At 36.4% G+C, this 24046-nt stretch overlaps 1 protein-coding gene across 3 annotated transcripts in view; it reads right to left on the bottom strand.

Moving 5' to 3' along the window:
* Window positions 1–24046, bottom strand: part of GRM5 (glutamate metabotropic receptor 5) — a 583635-nt gene that overhangs the window by 554406 nt on the left and 5183 nt on the right. For all 3 annotated transcript variants that reach the window (XM_055123882.1, XM_055123880.1, XM_055123881.1), the window contains one exon: window positions 12199–13058. In XM_055123882.1, the coding sequence (XP_054979857.1) occupies window positions 12199–12859 (661 nt within the window). In that variant the 5' untranslated portion in view covers window positions 12860–13058. The remainder of the gene's footprint in view (window positions 1–12198; window positions 13059–24046) is intronic.

Consider the following 24046-nt stretch of genomic DNA (forward strand, 5'->3'; position numbering starts at 1 on the left):
GCATTTGCTACCTTGATTTAATAACAAGGAAGCTAAATAAACAGATTTATCCAAAAATAAAAAATAATGTTAAAATATAAATATTCACAGAATGATCTCTCATTTGGGGGGTATAAAGAAAAGTGTTGTAGGCTAAATAGTGCCCGAAGGCAAAGGAAGGCAGAGTATGAGGACTGGTCCAGTCGGAGCTGGCCCTGCAGCTGGAGCAAAGGGGGTGGGGAAAACGCTGGGGGACACTGTCACTCTGGAGAGGAAAAGTGCTGACGGTGACGGGAGGTAAGGTGGGGCGTGTGATGCCCTACTAGAGAGAGCAGTGGGAGCCAGAGATCCCAGAGCAACGACAGAGAACGTGCCCCCAGAGCTGCAGGCTGGGGCGGAGGGAGGGAAACAGGCATTGTGGAGCGAGGTCGGAACACTGTGTGACTAAAAACCAATCATGATTAACTTTGTGATGCAAGGGGATTTGATTTAAAAGAAAACTGCAAATATTTAACTTATATTAAAATATTAAAACTATCAATATGAATTGGGAGCTTCACTCAAATATGCCTGCAAATGCTTCGACACAGAATAATCCCAAAGTGCCAAGAAGCTTACATTCCATACATGTCTGCGTAGCCCGGGAGCTCTCCTCCTCCCTGTTTCTCCCACTATTTCACAGTGACTTTATATCCTCTGTCAGTGACTCACACTGTGCTCAGGTAGAGATCTTCTCTCACTGCAAGTGTATGTTTTAGTGAAAACACTTAAAATGCACCCTTCCCGAAGACATAAGCAAATGGCATCCTCATAGAAACTTAAAGTCATATATATGGGTCTTTAACACAAAATTTACCAATGCCATTAGAATAAGTTGCTCTTAAACTTAATGCTTTTTAAGCTAGACAGAAAGAAATTTATTTTTAAATAGCAACCTATACACTATACACATCTACTATGTGTAACTTAAACAAAATTTACAAGTAATATCTATTCTTATTACCACATAGCAGACTCTCCTACTGCCGTGCCAGACTGTTTTCACCGGGGCCCCTCAAATGGTGGCGGGTTGAGTCTCCCTCACCACCCTAAGAAGAGCCCCAGCAGCCAAAAACCTCCAGAACGCACCCACAGCCATGCTCAAGGCCACTCTCCTCAAGTTCGGACGAGCTTCACCCATGAAGGAACCATCACAGGAACCCAGGTGTGCGGGACCCGGAGCTGAGATCTCCAAGCCTGCTTGGATGGGGACTGAACCTCCTCCACCCAGATCCCCAGTTTTCTAGTAGTTTGTCAGTCACACCCACAAACTGCCCCCAGCGCCACGTAATCTCATCAATGGCCAAGATCTGGAGACCATAAAACAAAAGCTCCCGGAAGAGAGCGATACAGAATCTCTCATGGAAGAGCCTGGCAAGCTACTCATGGCATATTCAATATGCCAAAAACAGTAATGATAATGGGCCTCATTCCTCTGACCCTGAATGTGACAAGATGGATGGAGATGTTACTGGTGCCCACTCAAGCAAATCAATGAGCAACGGGTCAACAGTGATACAACATGTGAATTGTGATGGAATCTTTGGAGGGAGTACGAGTGACACAGTTTATATCTATTTTCAGTGCTTTTGTGTCTGTGGGAAAATTGATACATTCACCAACTCTCATTTTAAAGTACCCTACAAACAACACATCCTTTGTCTAGTTTTCACCAAAACAAATCCTTAAAATAAACATCTGGTTAATGGAGCTGGAGCAATAGCACAGCGGGTAGGGCATTTTCCTTAAATGCAGCCAACCCAGGTTTGATTCCTAGTATCTCATATGGTCCCCTGAGCACCACCAGGAGTAATTCCTGAGTGCAAAGCCAGGAGTAACCCTGGTGCATTGCCAGGTGTGGTCCAAAAAGAAAAAGAAGATAAATAAATAAACATCTGGTTAAATATATGCCTTTCTAGAGGAAAAAAATGTGCCTGAATGAGATTTTATAACTTTTAATCCCATTAAATCTGAGTACTTTTTCACATACAACATTATATCATTTGACAGCATGTTTCTCCGCTCTTCAAAACTGTGTACTAAGTTGCTTTTGCCACCATAGGCATCTGAAGGATGGAGTGAGGAGTAAAAAATGGAGGTGTGAATAGAAAGAACAAAGTCCAGACTGTTATTATCATCAAATACACAGAAAGGTCTTCTCTGAGGTCAGCTAGCACCCCACACTTCCTCCTTAACTCATTTCTCTTTGCCGCAATTAATTTTACATGGGAACAAGGAAAGGAGCTGCTTTCAAAATCTCACAAAAAAGCATGAGATTTTTTTAATACGTTACCTAGGAAATAAAATGAACTAATATATGCCACCTTCACTATTCCATGAGGCCACAATTTTCCTATACAAAGGGCGTAAATTTGGAATTATCTGGAATTTATATCCTTGCTCTACCACTAACTAGATGTAATATGGGAAAATCACTTCCTAATTTTTGTTCTTTTTTCACACCTTCACACCTATAAAATGTGAATTTTATTGGATGGTCTTGGGGAATAGCCAAATAATGAAAAAAAGTATGCATCACATATGGCCATGTTTTCTTTGCTTACAGAATAATAGACTCTGAATCAAGTAACATTTGTTAATAATGGCAATTGTCACAAAAGAACAACTAGTTCAACTCTTTCCTCTTCATAGTAAATTTTAAGTTGATTTTTCACAATCCCTCACATGAAAACTCATCCCAAGCTTGCACAAAGGGAGTCACAGAGAACTGATTTAGTGCCTCCCAAGACACAATTTTGTTGGCGATTCTGTTTATGAACAAAACTATGACTTTTAAAAAATGTAGCATAAATGTACCATGATAATTAAGTCATGGTCTCTCAGTATAATACTCCTGGTCACGTAAAATGACTTCAACAACTCTTCACATGAATTTTCCAAACACTTACAAGTCACAGTCAAATCCTTGCTATATACTGTATTCATTCTGAGGGAAGAAACAGTTTAAAGTCTCATAATCATATTGCAACTCTCGTTTGGAAAAGGCAGACTTGATAGGATTTACTGTTTTACATGTGAAGCCTTAAATTTGTATCTAGAGTAGGAGATGTGGGGGTGGAGTTCCCAAGTGGTGTTCAGCCCTACAGCAGGATTTCTTGTCAAGTGGGCTGGCAGCTGAGTGCAAGGCCAGAGGACCCTGTGCTGTTTGTGTGATGCCAGATCTCTATTCAGCCTAGGTTGGTTCTGTAGAAATTTGAAAGAATGGGCCATAGAAGACTCATCTGGAAGGAATCTCCATGTATGCTATCTGGTCCAAATATAAAGAAAGGGTTTTTGTGACTTTCTCAAAATAACATAGCAACAAGTCTCAATTTCACTGATCTTATTTAAGTACAAATATATTTAAATATACAAATATATTGATATATTTTTAATGCCAACATGATATTAAAATGTTAATTTTTATCTTCTATAGATCAATTTTCAATTTAATGATACAATGAGAGAATGTGAGGACGACTATTCTTGACCAGACATGTGTAACATACTCCAAATTATAAAAATTCACAGTAAGAAGAGTGGAGAAGTATGCATATCAGGAGCAAGAGAGGAAGGAAAGAAGAATGAGGAGGAGAAGAATGAAGGGAGGAGAAAGAGGTGGAGGAGGAGAGAAAGAACAGTAACAAGAACAATATGAGGAGATATAAGTAGGAAGGAGGAAAAGGAGGAGGGTGAAGGCTGGTGGGAGGGGTGGGAGGAGATTAAGAACAAAAGGAGTTTTCCAGATCTCTATTTTTGGCTTAATAATAAAGAAAAATATTTTGTATTGGGTAGAGTTTGCTTTGTAGAAATATTTTAGCTTTGGGTCATATAGACTTTACACAATTCTTTTCATTCAATGGGTTTCCTAAATAAATCATAGGCAACATGTGTTATTCTTTACTAAACTTTACTTATCTAGAAGCTAATAAAGTTATAAAACAAGAAGTGAAATATCAGATAAGCTCTTTAGTAAACAGAGTGAATATAACTTCTGAATATTCACACTAGGCAGTTTATATTTTGTTACTGTGAGATGTGGAATAAAGAAGACAAAATAAGAGAATGCAATTTCTGCAGCTACCACCCAAAAAATGAATAATCAATGCAAATTCAAATTGGTATGTTCACTAAGGGCTGGAGCAATAGCACAGTGAGTAGGGCTTTTGCCTTGCACATGGCTGACCTGGGTTCGATTCCTCTGTCCTCAGAGAGTCTGGCAAGCTACTGAGAGTATCCCACCAGCACGACAGAGCCTGGCAAGCTACCTGTGGCACATTCAAAATGTCAAAAACAGTAACAAGTCTCAAAATGAAGACATTACTAGAGCCCACTCGAGCAAATCGATGAACAATGGGATGACAGTGCTACAGTGCTACAGTGCTACGTTCACTAAAGAATGATATTTAGTTTAAAGAAGCATCTAATTAGGAATCATTCTGTTCAGACAGGAACATCATCCCAAATTACATTTGCATGTAATTGGGGAATCAAAACAGTGAAATTCTCCAAAAACAGTTTAGACATCCTGGAAGTGAGTTGCATTTCTCCAATGAAGCCAAGAGAAACTGGTATTTCTAGCAATCAGTGACTAGCAGTAGAGCCTGAGAAAGTGGGCGCAGAGTATTTAACATATGAGGACGTATCAAAGTCAGAAACTATAAATAGGGGGAAAAAGAACTTCCCTATGAACAGCTAGGTATATAAATGAACCATAATTTTTATTATTATTTTTGTCTTAGAAAGGACATAATTCTTTGAGACTATTTAGAATCAATGGGCTATCATTACTAGAAAGAAAAATAAGCACAAGACAATGACAGATTTCTTGAGTATATTTCTCATATGACTAATACAGAGTTTATGAGAGTAATACACACATATATGATTTCTAGCTGCAACTTAATTATCACTCCATGGTAAATATTATTTACAATTACTTAAAGTTTTCATTTTCATTTTTTTTCTTAAAAAGTTTCCTTTTGTCCAGGGGCTGCTGGACCCCACTTCACGGGGCTTAGTGCTGACTGTTCAGTTCCCACTCCTGACTGTGATCAAGAATCACAGGACTTACCCCAGGATTGGCTGGTGCAAGGCAAACACCTTAAACTTGTGTCATCTTTCTGACACACCTCCTTTTCTCAACTTTTATTGAAGTACTGAGATCTATAATACTTTCTATAGTTGTTCTAGGCATACAGTTTTCCAGCACAATCCACACCGCGAAAATCTGCTTTTTCCCACCAGGGTCTGAAGGCCTCCAATTACTTCCCACACTCCCACTTCTTGTTAAGCTCAACACTAAGTTTCTGGTTCATTATATACATGTTAAGGGCATAACATAGTAAGGATGAGTTATGTATTATAGCACTGCACTGTAGCATTGTCGTCCCGTTGCTCATAGATTTGCTCGAGTGGGTACCAGTAATGTCTCCATTGTGAGACTTGTTGTTACTGTTTTTGACATGTTGAATGTGCCAAGGGTAGCTTGCCAGGCTCTGCTGTGCAGGTGAGATACTCTCGGTGGCTTGTCCGGCTCTCTGAGAGGGACGGAATAATTGAATCCAGTTAAGCCGCATGCAAGGCAAACACCCTACCCGCTGTGCTATCACTCCAATCCTGTATTATATGAAAAATAAATGTTAATTTTTCATATTAATATATAATTGTTTCAAAATAAGTTGCCACTGTATTTTTTATATTAATTTAAAAATAAATTGCACTGTATTTGCCAATTATGAACATATTATTTAATAAATCATAAAGATTTCTACACTCACTATATGTGAGTAGTAAAGAATGTATCTATAACTACAAAAACTTCTGGTAGTATATTTTTCAGGCATTTTCAGGAAACAAATATTTTAGCTTTTCAGATTTTGCTTTTTGCTAGTATTGGACCTCAACTGGTTATGCTCAGGGGTTACTCCTAGCTGTGCATTGAGGAATCACTCCTGGAAACTCCAGGGACCTTATGAAATGCTGGGGATCAAACCCAGGTTGGCCAATGAGGGGCAAGTGCCCTACCCGTAGTACTGTCCCTCTGGCCCCCTTTAAAACTTGTAAGTCTTCAATATGATCCAGTCAAAGACAAAATTCATTAAATTTAAAAGGAACCATTTCTCAAAGCTAATTTTTACATAACTTCATTTTAGTTTTCTATCACTATGTCAGATAGGCTTAAAAACCTACAATACATTGGCACCATTGAGAGGAAGAAAAAGAAAAAGAATAAAAAACAATGAAATGTAAAGGAAATACAATGCAAATAAGTGAATTGAATAATTATTATTTAATTGCCCCAATAATGATGTCAGAATAAAATTCTGTATAATAATCTTGAATTCCAAGAGTAAATCTGTAATAAAGTAGGTGCAGTGAGTCAGAAGTGTTTGTCTATACTTTCTCCATCTCAATTGTAGGATAAAATAAAGTTAAACATATGCTAAGGCGCCTTCTACTTAACCTTCCCCAAACTTTACTTTGAACATCTCATTTATTATCATAAGTCTCCAAACTCAACTCCCAACACTACATAAACTCTAGAGAAATAAAATGAAATTCCTTTAAATATTACTTAGTAGGCGCCTCTAGGGACATTTCTAGTCTGTCTGTTTGGGTGGTTGCTTGGTGTTTGAGGCATATCACGCAAGGTTCAGGCTCATTCTGGCAGGGCTCAAGGGATCTTCTGAGGTGCAGGGGATTGAACCCACATTAGACACGTACAAGGCAAGTGTTCTGCCCAGTGTACTATCTCTTCAGCACCAAGGAATATTTCTTTTATTTCCAAACTAAACTTGTTTTGATATAATATAATTGGCAGAAAAGGCATGATGAGATAAGTGTAATTCTATTTTTATAGCTTAAAATAGTCTAATAAAAATAATAATCTCATAGACAATGAGCCATATTGACAATCTTTGAAACAAAGTTTAATTATGAGCACAAAATGGAAATCGCATCATTACTGAAACTGGCATAACATTATTCTGAACAAAAGGTTTCCAATGACTTGAGATTTCCAGTCCAACTTGATGCTAAAATTTTCAACCATTAGATCACTAATAGGTTTTTCTGGCACAAACAAATCCTCATTCCCATATCATTAGATGGATATAATAAATTCAAGAAGTAGTAAAGAAAAGACTGGGGTGTGAATATCATTTAAATTTAATCAAAGGAGGTATTTCGGCACCTCACTTCTATAAAGATGCAAAACTGTGAATAATTATAAGTGCCTGCTATTCACATGCTATATGTTTACACACAATGAGATAGGTAGGATTATGACACAAATTCATGCATTCAGCAGTTTTTTTAGCACCTATGATATACTAGCATCTTTGATGGGCCCTAGGGATCTAAAGCGGTGTTTCAACAATTCAGTAAAAATTGAACCATGTGAGAATCCTGTAAGTTATCCACAAAGTACTGTATAAATAGTTTTATATATAAAATACAATTTACAATTGTTTTTCTTCAATGAAATTTAACTTGAGGGGAAGCATATAATAACACATTATATGAAAGTATCTGATTGTAGGAAGCAGTCTCTTAAGGAATCATGAAATATCTAATATTTATAAGAAATTATAAATTTTCCTTCTTTCCCACACCACTTGCTCTATTTTATTTCATATTTAAACATTATAAGGGCTGGAGCGATAGCACAGCGGATAGGGCACTTGCCTTGCATGTGGCCGACCTGGGTTCTATTCCTCTCTCCCTCTCAGAAAGCCCGGCAAGCTACTGAGAGTATCTTGCCTGCATGGCAGAGCCCGGCAAGCTACCCATGGCGTATTTGGTATGCCAAAAACAGTAACAATAAGTCTCACAATGGAGATGTTACTGGTGCCCACTCGAGCAAGCTGATGAGCAATTGGATGACAGTGATACAGTAACAGTGATACTTAAATGTAAAGAATACTATAACATGTTTGGGACTATATCTGATATTAACTTTTAAATTTAAACATTAACATAAAATCCTATGGGAGTAGTTAGAGTTTAAAATCAATGGACTAACTATAATAATCTGAGTCCTATTTGTTTTAGGTCACACCCAGAGGTGTGCTGGACTTTTGGTTCTGCACTGAGGGGTCATTTCTGATGAGGCACAGGCAGGAAAGCATAAGTGCCAGGGATCGAACCAAGCATCCTACCTGCAATGCTATCCCTGGGGCCCAACACTGATTAATCCTAGAGGTGCTTACTATTGTTAATACATTTATGGAAATTTAGAAAATATTTATATTTAACCTGCATTCGAATATGCTGTTTAAATTAATGTAAATAAAGAAGGCAATTGTGTTGCTCTTCACTGGATACTTACTCTCTCGAAGTGATCTCTGAAAAACTAATGTGGAAAACTTGAGCATCTGCATCGTTCTCATACTGATGAAAGGTTCCAAGCCAGGCTGCCTAGGAAGAAACCCCTCACTTCCACAAGATTATATCGACCGAAGCAGCCCGACAACTAGTGCTCCATGGAGTGGAGAGGAACTGTCAGTCCCACAGCAAAGGAGGTCATTAATGAAGTCATCAAAGCCAGCTATCTGCCACCTCACTAAACAGGCAAGTACCATTAGTCAACCCCGTGGCATAATGGCAAATGTTCCAATGTTTGCAAAAGTACTTAGGCAAATGATGCTTCAGTTCTGTTATAGCTAAGGGACTGTAGAATGGATTAAATTACTTAAAAGGAGTAAAGGTTTTTCTTCTGAGACAGAGCATGTCTTCTTTTTTCTTTCTACCAAGCTCAAATTTTATTTTATTTTATTTATTTTATTGAAATTCTAGATTTATAATATGCTTGCTGGTGGTTTCCAAAAATAAATGGGTGATTTTTTAAAATCATATAAACTCCAAGGTTAAGTAAGTTGAAATTTTAGTGTTTTTTAAAAAAATTTTATTATTTTTAATTTTCATAACATTAACTCCTTTAATGTTATTAGAAGGTACAAGCACAATTTCTGCATGTTACAATTAGCCACAGAAAATACATATTCCTGAATCCTACAAACACAAAATTAATAATGTAAGAAGTGAGTAGGATTAACTTTGAAGCTAAAACCCATGTTTATTCATGCTTTCCTCTGAAATTCTGATAGAATACACTTTCTTGGACGAATATTTAGTGAGATCTGCTAAGATGACTGAGTAACAGGTGCTGCCAGGTTTAAATATAAAAATAATGCAATGAAAAGGAATAAAAGTCTTCTGAAAATGGGACACAATTTTGTAGGTCTCATAAGGTACATAAAAAGCATTTTAAAATGCTGATACTTGGGGCTGGAGCAATAGCACAGCGGGTAGGGCGTTTGCCTTGCACGCGGCCGACCCGGGTTCGATTCCCAGCATCCCATATGGTCCCCTGAGCACCGCCAGGAGTAATTCCTGAGTGCAGAGCCAGGAGTAACCCCTGTGCATCGCCAGGTGTGACCCAAAAAGCAAAAAAAAAAAAATGCTGATACTTTACAAAAAATGTTCATACTCATAAAATTAGAGATAGAAACGTATCAAAAAACAGCTATAAGGATAGAGAAGGATGTGTGACATACTAGAGCTGGCATTATAATAAAAAATGCAATATGCTGGAATAAAGACAGATCTGCAGACCAATGGAACATAATTGAGAGTCTTGAATTAAACCTCAAGACTTATGAGCAGTTAATCTATGATTGGAGGTGAAGCAAACTAAATATTTTAAATAAATGTTGTTGGAAACCTGGACAAACATTTAAAAACAAAAGTTAGAACCATACCTCACACTATTCACAAAAGTAAACTCAGAGTGAATTACAGACATTGAGATTAGATAGAATCCATAAAATAATTTATAAAAAAAGTCAGCAGAACTCTCCAGAAAACTGACCACAGAGGTGCCTTCAAAGACAACAAAAAATAAGACTAGAGCAAATTAAAAATCATCTTCACAGCAAAAGAAACTCAAACTAAATTAAAATGACACCCTATTGAATGAGAGATTGCATTCCACCACTAAGCCACATTCCAGTCTACAAACTTTTTTTAAACAATTATGTCTTCTCATATTTCTTCATGATTTTTATTGGGAACCTATCCCACCTTCGTTTTTACAGATTATTGGTATGCCCCTGTTAAAACTTAACTACCAAATTCCCTAGACTCTTTTCATATTTCTATAATGCTCCATATTATCATAAAACAGGATTATTTTTATTCTTTCTGAATTTTCTTTAGAAACACATGTGTAGGGGCCGGAGCGATAGCACAGCGGATAGAGCGTCTGCCTTGCACGCGGCCGACCCGGGTTCAATCCCCGGCATCCCATATGGTGCCCCAAGCACTGCCAGGAGCAATTCCTGAGTGCAAAGCCAGGAGTAACCCCTGAGCATTGCTGGGTGTGACCCAAAAAGCAAAAAAAAAAAAAAAAAGAAACACATGTGTAACTGTTTCCTATTGCTGTAAAGTAATAATTAGTATGTATATATCATCTTTCTTACCAAATTGTATACTGACTATTGGCTGTGATCTGAAATGTAGGAATGCTGTTTACATATTTATCATAAGGCTTTATGATATGTGTGTTTAATAAATATGTCTCGCACAAATGTATTCTTATGGTATGATTTCATTTGCTTATGTTACATTGCAGCATGTTATAAAACTAGAAAGTAATAGCAGTGAGTGCTGCTCATGGTCCAAAAAAAAAAGCATTTCTTAGACAATATCTTAAACTTATCAACATTTTCTTAAGCTTATCAACATTTTCAAATTGTAACTCAAACACTGGATTGTTGTGATAATCAATGAAACAATGGGTTTCCAAAGTTCAGAACAAAGTCAATCACGTGGGTCCTAGATCTATCCCCTCCACATGCTTTAAATCTCAGTATACCCACATTTCTGTAAATGTACTATAAACATAGCCATGAATATTTTCAGGAGCAAAGAAATATTTTCAGAAACAAAGAAATGTGATTCTAATGTAGAATCTATTTTTACTTGTGTACAGATTTAAATTTTATCGATTATAATGGCCTTAGAAATATATCTATGCTACTCGACAAGAAATTTTGCTCTATTGCTGAGTGACATTAAACGTCAGAAGTCTGTTTATTTTTTATTATTTTATCACTTTACCGATAAATCAGTCCATATTTTACAGAAATAAATTGTTTGCACCCCATTGACCCAGTGATGGGCTGGCACTTTTAAAATTATTTATTAATAAAGCCTGGTAGTTTTTATTGAATAAAACTCACTTAGAAAAATGTGAGAGTAGAGATAGAGGGCAAATATTTATTCAAGAGAGAATACTTGATTTTAAAAAAATCAAGTAATTTTCATAATGACTCAGTGATGTATAAATTGGTTTTACCTTTTGTATTTTATAATGCTTGGTGTATTCTGTAGATTGTCCTAGAAAGAGTGTTATATAACCAGTGAGTCTCAATGTCTGGGTCATTTAACCTCTGTAGTTCAAATCAAGGCTATGTCAAACAGTCTCCATTGAGATCTAACAAAATACATAAATTTTAAGAGCACCATAAACAATCATCAGATTGTTTATGAACCAACATCATTAGTTTTCTATCATAAAAAATCATCCCTCCGTTCTTCATTTGCTTTGAACAAAAGAACCAAAATTTATTTCAATGTTATTAAAATTTATATCTCCAAGAATACTCTACATAGCATAGTATCAACTCATAATTACCTCCATTCAGATTTAAGCATACTCTCCACTAAAAAATGTTACAGGACTAAATGATTTGGCGATTTCTGTTCTAGAATAGTTTTGCAGAAACTGTCTACCTACAGGCCTGTCATGAGTTCATATATACCTCTTTTTATTGACTATGAGCAATAATCATTTGAGCAACCTTAATATATTAAAAACAGTGGGGTAGTCAATGAAGGTCTAGACAACTTATGAATACCTAGCATCATTACAGCAGGAGTGCAAATGCTGTAATAGATTATCCCCCAAAATTTTACTTGTCAAATGTTAGCCACATGATCATTTGTTTGGCCTACGGCTATGCATCTTTAGGCACACCAAGCCCTTACTGCAGGCGTGGTATAAACAGGCTACTCAAAAGACTGCAAATGCTTAAGAACACGTGAATGTCCCTAGCCCTTGCGTTTCGAGTAGAAATCCCCGGGAGACAGGGAGACAGCGGGAGAGGAGCTTACCTTCTGTGTGCACGGCCGACACGTAGGTCCAGTTGTACCGCTTCACTATGTCCACCATGGCTCGCGCCTGCTGGGCATCTGAAGGCACGACTCTCATGAAGTACTTGAACAGAGTCTTGTCGCTCAGGTCCATGCTTGTTGCTGAGTACGCAATCTGAGGTATGTTAAAAAGCTGAAGCAGGTTCTGGACCTGGATGGCCACAGAGCTGGACCCAGGCCCAATGACCCCAACGATGGGCTTCTTGGAGCGGAAGGCAGAGGAGGAGCCGTCCACGCAGCGCACCAGACCTTCCTCTTCCTCGGAGGAGATCAGGGAGTCCCTTATGAACTCGATGCTCTGCTCCAGGGCCACGGCGGAGTGCCAGCAGGAATCCCGGATCTCGCAGCCCAGGGTGATGTTGGGCAGCAGCGTGGGGTCCGAGTTGATCCTCTCCAGGGTGTGCAGCATGGCCTCCACCCTCTGAATGCCATACTGCTCCCGCACCGCACCGCACTTGCGCTCGTGCACTTTGTCCACGGAAGGCTGGTGGTGGACAGAAAAGAGCGCGCCGATGATGATGTCGCCTGGCATGTGGGCCACCACCCTCCTTTCGCTGGACTGCGCGCTCCCGCGGACATCTTCTTTCAAAAGCAGGACTGATAGGATCAGCAGAAGGACCATTTTAGGAACGGAGTTCAGACTGCCGAAGATAGCATGATGCGGGATGTCGAGGAGGCCTGGGAGCTAGAATCAAACAGTGTTCTACGTATAGCCGCAAACCAAGAAATTAGCCAGTAATCTAGACGTGCTCTCTATGAGACCACCATGTCCCCTGGGACCATTTAGTTAGATGCATCCATGTGATCATGATCTTCCAAACCTGGAAAAAATAGCAGGAATATTTAACAATGTTAGGGCACCCACCTTGGGATTCCTTATGTTTTATGCTAGTGGAGAAGGAGAGGACTTTGATGGTAAAGATAACAAAGAATAAATGCAAACATTCGTCTGAATTTCCTGTCTCCTTAATAGATTTTTTTTTGTTTAATTAAGCAATTGATAGTTGCTTGATAATTCTTTGCTTTGATGAATAATTTTTCATTTGTTCAACTGGAGTACACAAAACCAAATCTTAAATATTTGATAAAACTACATACTCATATACAGATTGGCAATATCAACCTAGAAGCTAAACTGTGCTTTGAGGAGAAAATTCTTGGTATTATGTACACATAGTATTAAACACAGGAGATCTCTGATTTTATTTTTTGTTTTATAATGACCCAATTTTTTTTCTAAATATTCATCCTTGAGCATGTATTAATTATGGATCTCCAAAAATTAATTATGGATCTCCAAAAATAAAGTTACCTTTTAATTATAAAGCCCAATAATACCTCTTTAAACACACCATAAAAAGCAGAGTAATTATTCATATAAATAAATACTGTGTCTAATTTTCATTGTCAGGTAGAAGAAAGACAGATGAGAATGGATGAGTATATTCAAGTCAAATGAATAGCATAATAGAAGAAAGTTGGAATTTTATAAAATAAATGTTTTTAAATAGGCACCCAAACATAATGAAGTAGATACCAGGTTTTTGGTAAGAAAATAGTTCAAACTACACTTCTGCCTTAATTATTGCTTGATTAACTTCTTAGTAACAGATTTTTCTCATGCAAAAGATCTTATGTGAAAAAGCTTATTCAATTGACCTACCATTATCAGCATGATATCAACTATGCAAATGTTTTCTATATCAAACATATATATACACATATGTATATATGCATCACACAATCTGTTCTGTTATTAAATTTCCAAGGGCATTCTGTGGCTAGGTGGTGAGACAAAAAATTCTCTGACAATCTACTCAACTCTCTAGAGTCTACAAAGTAATTACCGACTCTTGTAATAAAATTCACAGTAATCAGTTTTCTATCTATGATTCAGGAAAAATTTTCACCTTGTAGAAACCTAAATGTCTGGAAGTCTGAATATTTGGCAGTACCCTTCCACACATAAATTTACTAATGCCTTTGAGGAAAGAAGAAATCTTGCTGCAAGTTGCCTCAAGAAGTTTCTAGCACAGTGTATAAAGGAAACTGAAGGTTAGTGAGTTTGGTTATTTAAAGGGTTGCATAAGAGACTGTTATCATCTTAGCCAGTAAAGGACTGGTTTAATATGACTAGAGCTTATCTAAATGTCATCTTTAAAAGAGTAATATTTCTGAAAGGATAGAGCAGCAGGTAAGTTACTTTCCTTACATGCAGTCAACCTGGATTCGATCCCACTGCAGAGGAATTTTTGAGCAGTTCCAGAGTGATCCCTGAGCACACAGTCACAAGCAAAGCCTAAGTATAGTCAGTATGTAGCCAAATAATAGGCCAACACCAAAATGAGGTGACATTTTTTCAGGATGTTTCTTTAAAAATCATGATGTTTTTTCAAAAATACTGTCACAACCATGACTGAAATGACTCAGAAATCATGTGGGAGGCCCCAGGTTCTTTACCACATGACTGGACCCCCAGTACTGCCTGAGATGAGCCTCAAAACCCCCAAGGGTCACCAGTGAGCTCCCAAACAAACAAACCTGGCTTTCAAAACTCATCAGATATAAAAAAAAAACAAAATTAACATGATCAGAATTACATTTTTAATCATTTTTATCCTCAGTTTCACTATTGCTTTCGACGGTTTCCTATGGCAACAGAGAAAGGCTGCTTCTGCATTATGCCTAATAAAATTTAAAAAATACTCATAAAATAACTAAATGTTCCAATGTAACAAGTTGTTTGACAAAACTTAGGATGGACTATTTTAATGTGGAATTTCACAGATAAGGGGGAGGGGAGGAAGGCTAATATTCACTTGCTAGTTGGGAAATTACATTAATATTCTCTAGTTTTTCCTTCTCTTTGCTAAAACCAGAGTGAAATTTCTGTAGAAAATAAGCAGAAATGTCTGAAGTAAAAGGAACAGTGTCTGATTTTTATAACATCTCCTAAATATAATGGTTAGAGTGTTAGTAAAAATTTTTGTAGAAAATGAGAATTTTTATTATATTAAAGTTCTAAAGTAATATGAGAAATTACATATGGTCGATCATACTGATAAATTGGACATCATTCCCATAAATTTTATTTATTTATTTTTTTCCCATAAATTTTAGATAAAATTTAACTTAGCTCATATTTTAGGCTATATAATAAGAATATTACATTGAAATATTGTCTTCCTATAATGGATTAAATGGATTAATGGATTAAATTTTATTAATATTTATTCAACATGAGAAGCAAAGGGGCTGGAGTGAGAGCACAGCAGGTAGGTCATTTGCCTTGTACACGGCCGACCTGGATTCAATTCCCAGCATCACACACATATGGTACACCGAGTACTGCCAGGAGTTATTCCTGAGTGCATGGGCCAGGAGTAACCCCTGTGCATTTCTGGATGTGCCACAAACAGCAAAAGAGAGAGAGAGAGAGAAAGAGAGAGAGAGAGAGAGAGAGAGAAGCAAAGGCTAATCAGTATTGAGTAACAGAGGAGTGCAATAATGTACACTAATAGTTATAATCATTGTGTTTTATTAAGTACTTATGCAGCAGGCATTCATTCATTAGCTCATTTAACAAATATTTATTGCATGCCTATCACAGAGTATATATAGAGGATCCTGTTAAAAAGAATTTATATGTTAGTTGCAATATAAAATTATTGAGAAGATGTGACTGCTACACAACTCAATGTAGGAAAAGAGTAGTCTAGTGGATAATTATTCTGGATAATGGATTATACAAATCTCACAAATATGTACATAAAAATTCAGGTAAGTAATAATGTGGTTTGTTAGTATTGGTGAGATTTAAAATGGATAGTAATATACACAGGTAATGAATCTGCAAGTAGAATAAACTATACCTGCTTGTGAGTAGTATAGTGAAGAGTAACATTGGTCAATTCATAGACTATTAGTCTAAAATACTAGTGTATTTTGGCACTATTAATGGAAACTGCATAAATGTATGCAAACAGATAAGGGGCACAGTAATATTCAAATTTTTGGAACATAAATAATTTGAGCTACTCGTGTAATAAAGAAACTTGGATATAAAAGATTAGACCTACAAGTATATTTTAGGTAAGAAAGGTCATGAATAAATTAAAATTTTGGAATGAATATAAACAACTAGTAAGAAAAAGGAAATGATGTTGAATAGAAAGCTCAGGCTGTTAAGAAATAGAGATTAAGGAAGGTAAACCAACAAAAAAAAGAGAAAGTTAGACCGTGCAGTATGTACAATGAACAAGATCCAAAGGAAAAGCTGTTATACTATATTCACTGGCACACACAGACTTCATACTGAATGCATAAAGTGCATCCAACCACCTAATAGTATGTTCTATGTTTACCTGTGTCTGCATCTGTGGTATGTATATTCCATTATCCTCAAAACAATCCTGAAATGTAGGAACTATTTTATTATCTTCATTTTATAAATAACAATTGAGTTCAATACATATGAAACCATTGAAAGTTGATTAACTTAGATTTACTATCTAGGCTAAGTTATGCCATAAGTTCTTTTTTCAAGATCCCTGCCTTATTACCTTTTCTAGAAGAGAAATATTTAGAAAGTCCATGGAAAATAAGAGGTACCACTTAAACATCAGAAATATCTATTGTTAGAGAATATATTCATGCCTTGAAAACATGAGGATGGAGAACACTCCAGGTTAAAAGATGAGTCAGCAGACAGAAGGTACAAATGGGACAATTACCTAATACAAGTTTATTTATATTGTCCTATTGTCCTGGCTAGATTATGGCCTGCCAAATTGTAAATGCTTCAAAATATCCTTTGGTTAGACACAATGCTCACAGCTGTTTATATTAGTTACAAAGCTCAGATAGCTGGAAAGTACAGTTTAAAATGAATTGACTAAGAAATGTGACAGAATTGTGCTTAATTGTTTATTATAAGGTTTAACAACATTATTATATACACTTTCAAAATATAAGAAATTAATAGGGTATAATAAACTAGTAGAGAATACTAGTAAAAAATACATTAGCATCTTGCCATTGTCTAATAAGTGCTTATTGAATTCTATATCAAGTACTCTTATAAGCTACAAGGATGCATTTATGGCCAGTGGAAAAATAAATCCATGTTCTTGCAAAACCTATAATCTAAGGAGTTTTCCAGACACTTAACAAGATAAAGAATTAAAATATTGCTTTCTGCACAATAATAAGATTCCAGAGAAATAATAGGGGCCAGAGATAGTCTACTGAATAAGGTGCTTGTCTTGCATGCGGTGGATCTGGACTTAACCATTAGCAACACAGATGGTCCCTCCATCACCACCAGAAGTGGTCCTTCAGCACAGAGCTCGGAATATGCCTGAACCATCATTGCCCGCAATGACTCAAAACCAAAAGATACATAAATAAAAAGAGGGAAGTAGTTCAGCAAGAACTTAGAAGCAGTAGAAATGTATGGAATTGTTTATAACATAGTGAAAGATGCATAAATTGAAAAACAAAGATTTGAGTAAATACCTTACAAGACAAGACAGGGCATGAATCCTGTATATACCGAAGAAAAGAATATTACAAGTCAAGGTAAAAACAAATCTCTAGGGGAAGGGTGGGAAAAGGGGGTATACCTGGGATTATTGGTGGTGGGGAATATGCAGTGGTGGAGGGATGGGTGCTTGATCATTTTGTGACTGTAACCCAAACATGAAAGCTTGTAACTATCTCACGGTGATTCAATAGAATTAAAAAAAAAAAATCTCTGAGGCCGATTCCTGCTTAGCGTGTGTCAGGTGAGCAAGGAGACCCCTGATCCAGGGCGGGTTTTTGAAAATGGAAACAGGAGAGGTGAGGATACAGGAAGAATAGGATATTCCGGCCTTCATTTTCAACGCTGTCTTTGACTGTTCTTGTCCCTCTCTCCATCCCCTCCCTTCTTCTCCTGCAGCTGCTGCAATGACCTGGGTCACACAGGTGCCTGGGGATGGTGCTTGGGAAGCTTGTGCGCTGGCACCTATGCAAACTGGGGTCACACCTCTGTTGCTGTTGTTTGGGAGGGGCTGGACTTACTCCCGGCTCTGTGGGAGGTCATTGTTTGCGTGTTCAGGGACCATGGGTGGTACTTTAGTTGAGGCACAGAGCTGTAGTTCTTAAAGGAGCCCTCCGTAGCGAAAATTGTCAAATGTCTCAGAGCCAGGTGTGAGTCAAAGGCCGGGTGGGAGGCGCCAAGGGGCTGGGGGCACTCGAGGGTCGGGGGCGCCTTGCACCGCCAAAACGGAATCTTAGAAAGACTTGGAAACTGCGGAGAATGACTTTCAGGAAGAGTTTTTAACACGGGAGGTTGAACATTTTAATAAAAATAAGGGCGCAAAGGCAGAACCTCCAGGCAATTGGGCGGGCGAGAGCTGCGGAGACTCGCGGGCACGGCAGGGGGTCGGAGGAGCGCGGGGCAGGCACGCGTGGGGCTGAACGCAAGCAACAGGCTGCACGAGTCCTGCTGGGCATAACTCAGTGACGTGAAGGCAAAAGCAAAATAAAAGAATCAGTTAAAACACTACTGTCAGGATCAAGCAAAAAAATGTCACAGTGAGATGGTGAAAAATGTGGATGAGTAGATTTGGGTGGCTATAATAGAAATTCCACCTTGAAATATCAACTTTTAGATATAAATTATAAATTCAAGAAGGGATATTAAATATGCAGCTGAATAGAAGCCTGGACTTCTGGAGGGAGGTCTGCTCAGGAAGGAGACACATAGTTGGAAATTGCATACTCTTTTCTGGGTGAACCTTGACTGACTGAAATCACTAAGAAAGAGAAAATAGAAATGAAACTACTTTTAGAAACTAAGTCCTAGGAAATTCCTATGTATAAGTGCCCAAAAGGGAAAAAACAATAGCAAAGGAGTCTGAAATACTCCTTAATAGAAACTTTCTTTAATAAAGCATGTGTGTGGTAGGAGGAGAAATACAATTTGGAGAATGCACAATATATTAAAGAATAATTAAAAGAATATATTATTTTATTTCTGAAGAAATTATGAATGTATCTGCATGCATATACATAGTCTAAAAACATGCTCAATGATATCCATAGTTTGTTCTCTATGTGGTGGGAATGTACATTTTTCATTTCCTCTATGCCTCGATATTTTAGAAATGTTTAAGTGTGCTACCAGATATGTACATATTATTTTGTAATATTCATTAAAGTATCAGTCTTAATTTCTAGCCCAGCTTCCCTTATGGTCTCATTTTCCCTCAATTTTTGCTTCCAAGATGGATGTCTGGTCAAGTTAAATTGCTATAAGGGTATATACTCATTTGCAACAGAGGTTTAATCCACACATTTTTAGTTGTTCATTGCTATTGTTTTGTTCTCTTTTGGGGTCAGGGCTTACTTTTGGCTCTGGGCTCAGGAATCACTTCCGGTGGGGCTCAGGCATGCCATAGGGGTGTTGAAAACTGAACCTGAGTGGGCCACATGCCAGTAAATGCCCTCCCCACTGCCCTCTGTCTCAGCCCTCCCCCTCGCGCCATTTCTGACTCCTGACAGTTTGTGGTTCCCATCATCTCTCTCTCACAGCTCTTAAGAACATGGGCCTGTAGTTCTGTGGACCTAGTTTTAAATCCTGACTGGGGTCACACCTCTGTTGCTGACATTGTCATTTGTTCAGTTTGCCCTTGGTCACTTGGTATCTTTGAGTCACAGGCCTTTATTGGTAATTGGAATGGCTATTTTATCTAACTTGAGGAGTTTTAAATAGACTGAGTGCGATAATATTTTCAGATGGTCCCTCTGTAAAAATCTTCCCAGAGCCCTCATTATGCTAGATATGCTTTTTTTACTAAACTCACATGACATCTTTTTATTCATATTTTCTTGCCGTATTTGTTTTTTGCTAAACTAAAATTATGAGGCTCTCTAGTAAATGTCTTGATTGGGTTTCAAGGTTAGTATCCCCTTGCCTCAGACTGCAATATTGAAAACTGGCTAATAAAAACATTTCCATTTTCAATGAATCAGGCAACTGAGATCCTCCAAAAGAGAAACAGGGACTAACATTGGTATACGGAGGAAATTAGTACTTGCCATGGTGGTTTCAACACATTATAGAAATAATATTAAATTACTGAAGTTCAGTTCAGTTGGCATCCATAGAGATTATCCCATTGACAGAAGCATGAGATCAGAAACCATCAGAATATCCTCTCAAATCCCAGACTTAATGACATTGTACTATTTGATATCTCATCTACTATTTTCTGAGTATGTAATCTTTCACGTGTACTTAATAACAAAGGTATTTCAAGTGTGAAAACTGTATTTCACTCTCTCCTAAATAATATAGAGTATCACAAAGAATACATTGTGATATTATCTAATATTGATGATGGAACAGCAACAGTAAAAATTTTTATGGATAGCTTATCATATGTTGGGTCGTAGGCTTAGGCTTTCATATACAATCTTCTTATAATAAAAATCTCTAAGATAAATAATTTCATTTAAATATGAGAACCAGAGGCACATAAAATGAATAGATTACTAAGATTCCAGATCACTAAAAGTAGAATCAAGGTTCAAATTTAGATCACCTATTTATTTTAACAGTTACATAGTATTCAATTGTCCCCTAGTTTATATTTGGATTGTTTATAGGTTTTAAATTTAGATTGCTTATAGATTGATATTCTATTATAACATCATACTTTACTTACCTTTGAATATAGGAAAATTCATAATATTTCTGATAATTTTTTTTCATTTTACAATAAAATTAATTTTTTAAAGATGGCATTCATTTCATTTTCAATCCTTTTGATTTTTTTTCTCTTTATTCTTATCAATTCTGAGTATCACATAATATTCTTTTTTCAGGACCTACCACAAATATTCTGCTTTTATACAAGTTAATGAGAGCAACTGTTTCTCCTTAGCAATCTGGCCATTTAATTCATCCATTCAATTGACTAGAGTCTAAAGAAAAAGGAAAGGATAACACTAATACCACATTTCTATGTTTCCAGGTTCTGGTCTTTTTTCATTATTAATCAGTTCACCCTAAAGCAAAATTTACTGTTGAAAATATCTGGATATCACTAATTAATATATCAAAAAAAGAACTAGACTCTCTTGCAGAATAAATGATTTTCCTCTAGGGTGTAATTCTAGTATGGTAGGGATCATAACTTTATAGGAAAATAAATGAGATGCCTGCTATACATATGATAGTCTAATATAATTATAGAAAAACTTCAAAATGTTATAGCTGTTAATTTAATAATATGGATATCTTTAATTCAATTCAAAAGTGATGAAATAAAAGTTTTACATATAGTTCAATTTATAATGTATTGTTTGTTCAAGTCCCAGATTTAAAAGCACTATGTTTTATAATATTATATCTCAGTTTATTTCATAATATAATTAATATCTACTGCGCTATAGAAAATAGACATATATACAAAATATTTTCTGAAGGTGATACTATAGTCTTACATTAAACCCTAAATGAATATTAAGGGGAAATACAGCTGAACAGAATTTGCCATAAACATCAAGTTACACTGTAACCAGATTCATAGGTCATATTGTCTTTTATTTTCAACAATCTTCTCAAACTGATCATCTTTCTGGCACAGATGTCTCTTATATAACTTAATCCTCACACAAGCAAATCACATAGCTCAGAACATCAACATTAAAATATTCCTTTGCCTAAGCAATAGACTTATCACAAATAGCCAGGGATGTCAATATTTTATGTCATGGATAAATTTGATACAACTTTCTGAAAAATGTGCATCTCATAGATAAGAGAGTCTAAAGTTCAGTAATAGGAAGAGCTTTATAATTTCAGCAATATGCCATTATTCTATCTCAGAGACAAACCTTGGGACCAGTAAAGTCCAGCACCACCTCCACTTAGTGCAGCACCAAAATATTCATATTTTATTTGAAACCTCCATAAATTAAAATGTCCACAAAATGATGTTTTTAAAAGTAAAATTTGTAAGTTAATATATTAAGTTTCTCCTGTAAAATAAAATTAAAATCTTTAAATCATTGAAGCCATTTAAACAACTGATTTAGTATACCAGAAATATCCCAAACAGCCTTCTCAGCAAAGCAATAAAATATGGTATAATCTACTGTGAACTAGTCTCACATTAATTATCAATCATAGACTCTAAGCTTCCACCCCCCCATTTTGCAATCTCTACTTTATTATTTATGTCATCTCTCTAAAGGTCATATAAAATTATTTGGATATTATATTACATATTATTAACTTATTGAAAGTGTAGTTTTCTATTTTTAATTCCATTTTAGTTATGAACTTATTTCTAATATAAGTTGAGTGTTTACATAATTTTTGACCATTATTTAACATAAGTACCACAATGACCCTATGAGGTAGGTATGATTACTACATTCTTTAAATAATTCTGGAAATTGAGGTTTAGAAATGAACACTAATGCTAGGATTCTCAAATCTATAACAAACAGCATATTCAGGAAAGGAAACCACTCTCCTAGTTGGTCCACACAACCACAATTAAATGGCAAACTCTGTTTTCTTTGTTTGCTTTGTTCTTGTGTGGAAGCTTTCAGTTGGTTTGTTAAATCTTATTCACTGATTGTAAAACATACTGGACGCTGCTTTCAATTCAATTATTAGGTAACATCAATCAGCTACATTCGAAATTCAAATAAAACACTAATTAAATTTAGGTAGCAGTATTTCCTACAATCATTTAATCATTTCCATCAAGATTTCTTCTGGGGCTGGAGTGATAGCACAGCAGGTAGGGTGTTTGCCTGGCTGACCCTGGTAGGAGTAATTCCTGAGTACAGAGCCAGGAGTAACCCCTGTGCATCGCCAGGTGTGACCCAAAAAGAAAAAAAAAAAAGATTTATTCACCATTGACAATTTGTATCGGATGGGATGATTCTCCCTCCCTCCTTTCCTTCTTTTCTTTCAATGTATAGACAATTATTTGGAAAAAAAAAAAAAGAAACCAAAAAAAAAAAATCCATGACTTAAGAGTCAATCACCTAAATGTATCAGTCTGATTAGGACTTTAACTTTCAAGTTTCCTTTGAAAGACTGATAGCTTTGTTCATTTATTTGACAACTGATTTCCTCCACATTATATTGTTTTGTAGCTTTATTGCTGTCTTCTCGATCTCTCCTCCCTCTCTCTCTATCTTCACTCTTTGTTTTTCTCTCTCTTACTTTCTTACTTTCATTTTTTGTTCAGAACATTGTGTGCTCAGGGAGTACAGCTGGGTCTGTGCTCAGGGATCAGTCCTGGCAGGGTTCAGGGGAGCAGATGTGATGTAAAGTCTTTCTTCTATCTTCATAAGACAAATACATCATTTCTATATAAAATAGATTTATTTTGTATCTATTCCTTTCGTTTAGGTTTCCTGAGTAGTTTGACAAACTTAGAATATGTTTGAGACACTAACCCAACTCTTTTTTAAGTTCAAGAATATAGGAAACCTAGGAAACTCTTGATATTCAAAAACTTGAATGAAATTAAAGTTATATTAACATTACTTTTACTATGGATAGGCAACGATTTATATCTGTATAGTTAATCCATCATAATAACAAAATTATGTTCATAGTGTTAAAACCTGCTCTTTTTTAAATCAAGGAATAGAGGCCAAAAAAATGTTAAGCAATTCTCCCAAAGACACATGGTAGACTATAAACCTGGGATTCAAACCCGGCAATCTTGTGTGAGAGTCTATATTCCCAATAGTACGACGCTCAGCGGAAACCACAGGAAACAATGTCATA

This window comes from Sorex araneus, chromosome 1 (assembly GCF_027595985.1).
Source record: "Sorex araneus isolate mSorAra2 chromosome 1, mSorAra2.pri, whole genome shotgun sequence".
In the NCBI taxonomy this organism is placed as follows: Eukaryota; Metazoa; Chordata; class Mammalia; order Eulipotyphla; family Soricidae; genus Sorex; species Sorex araneus.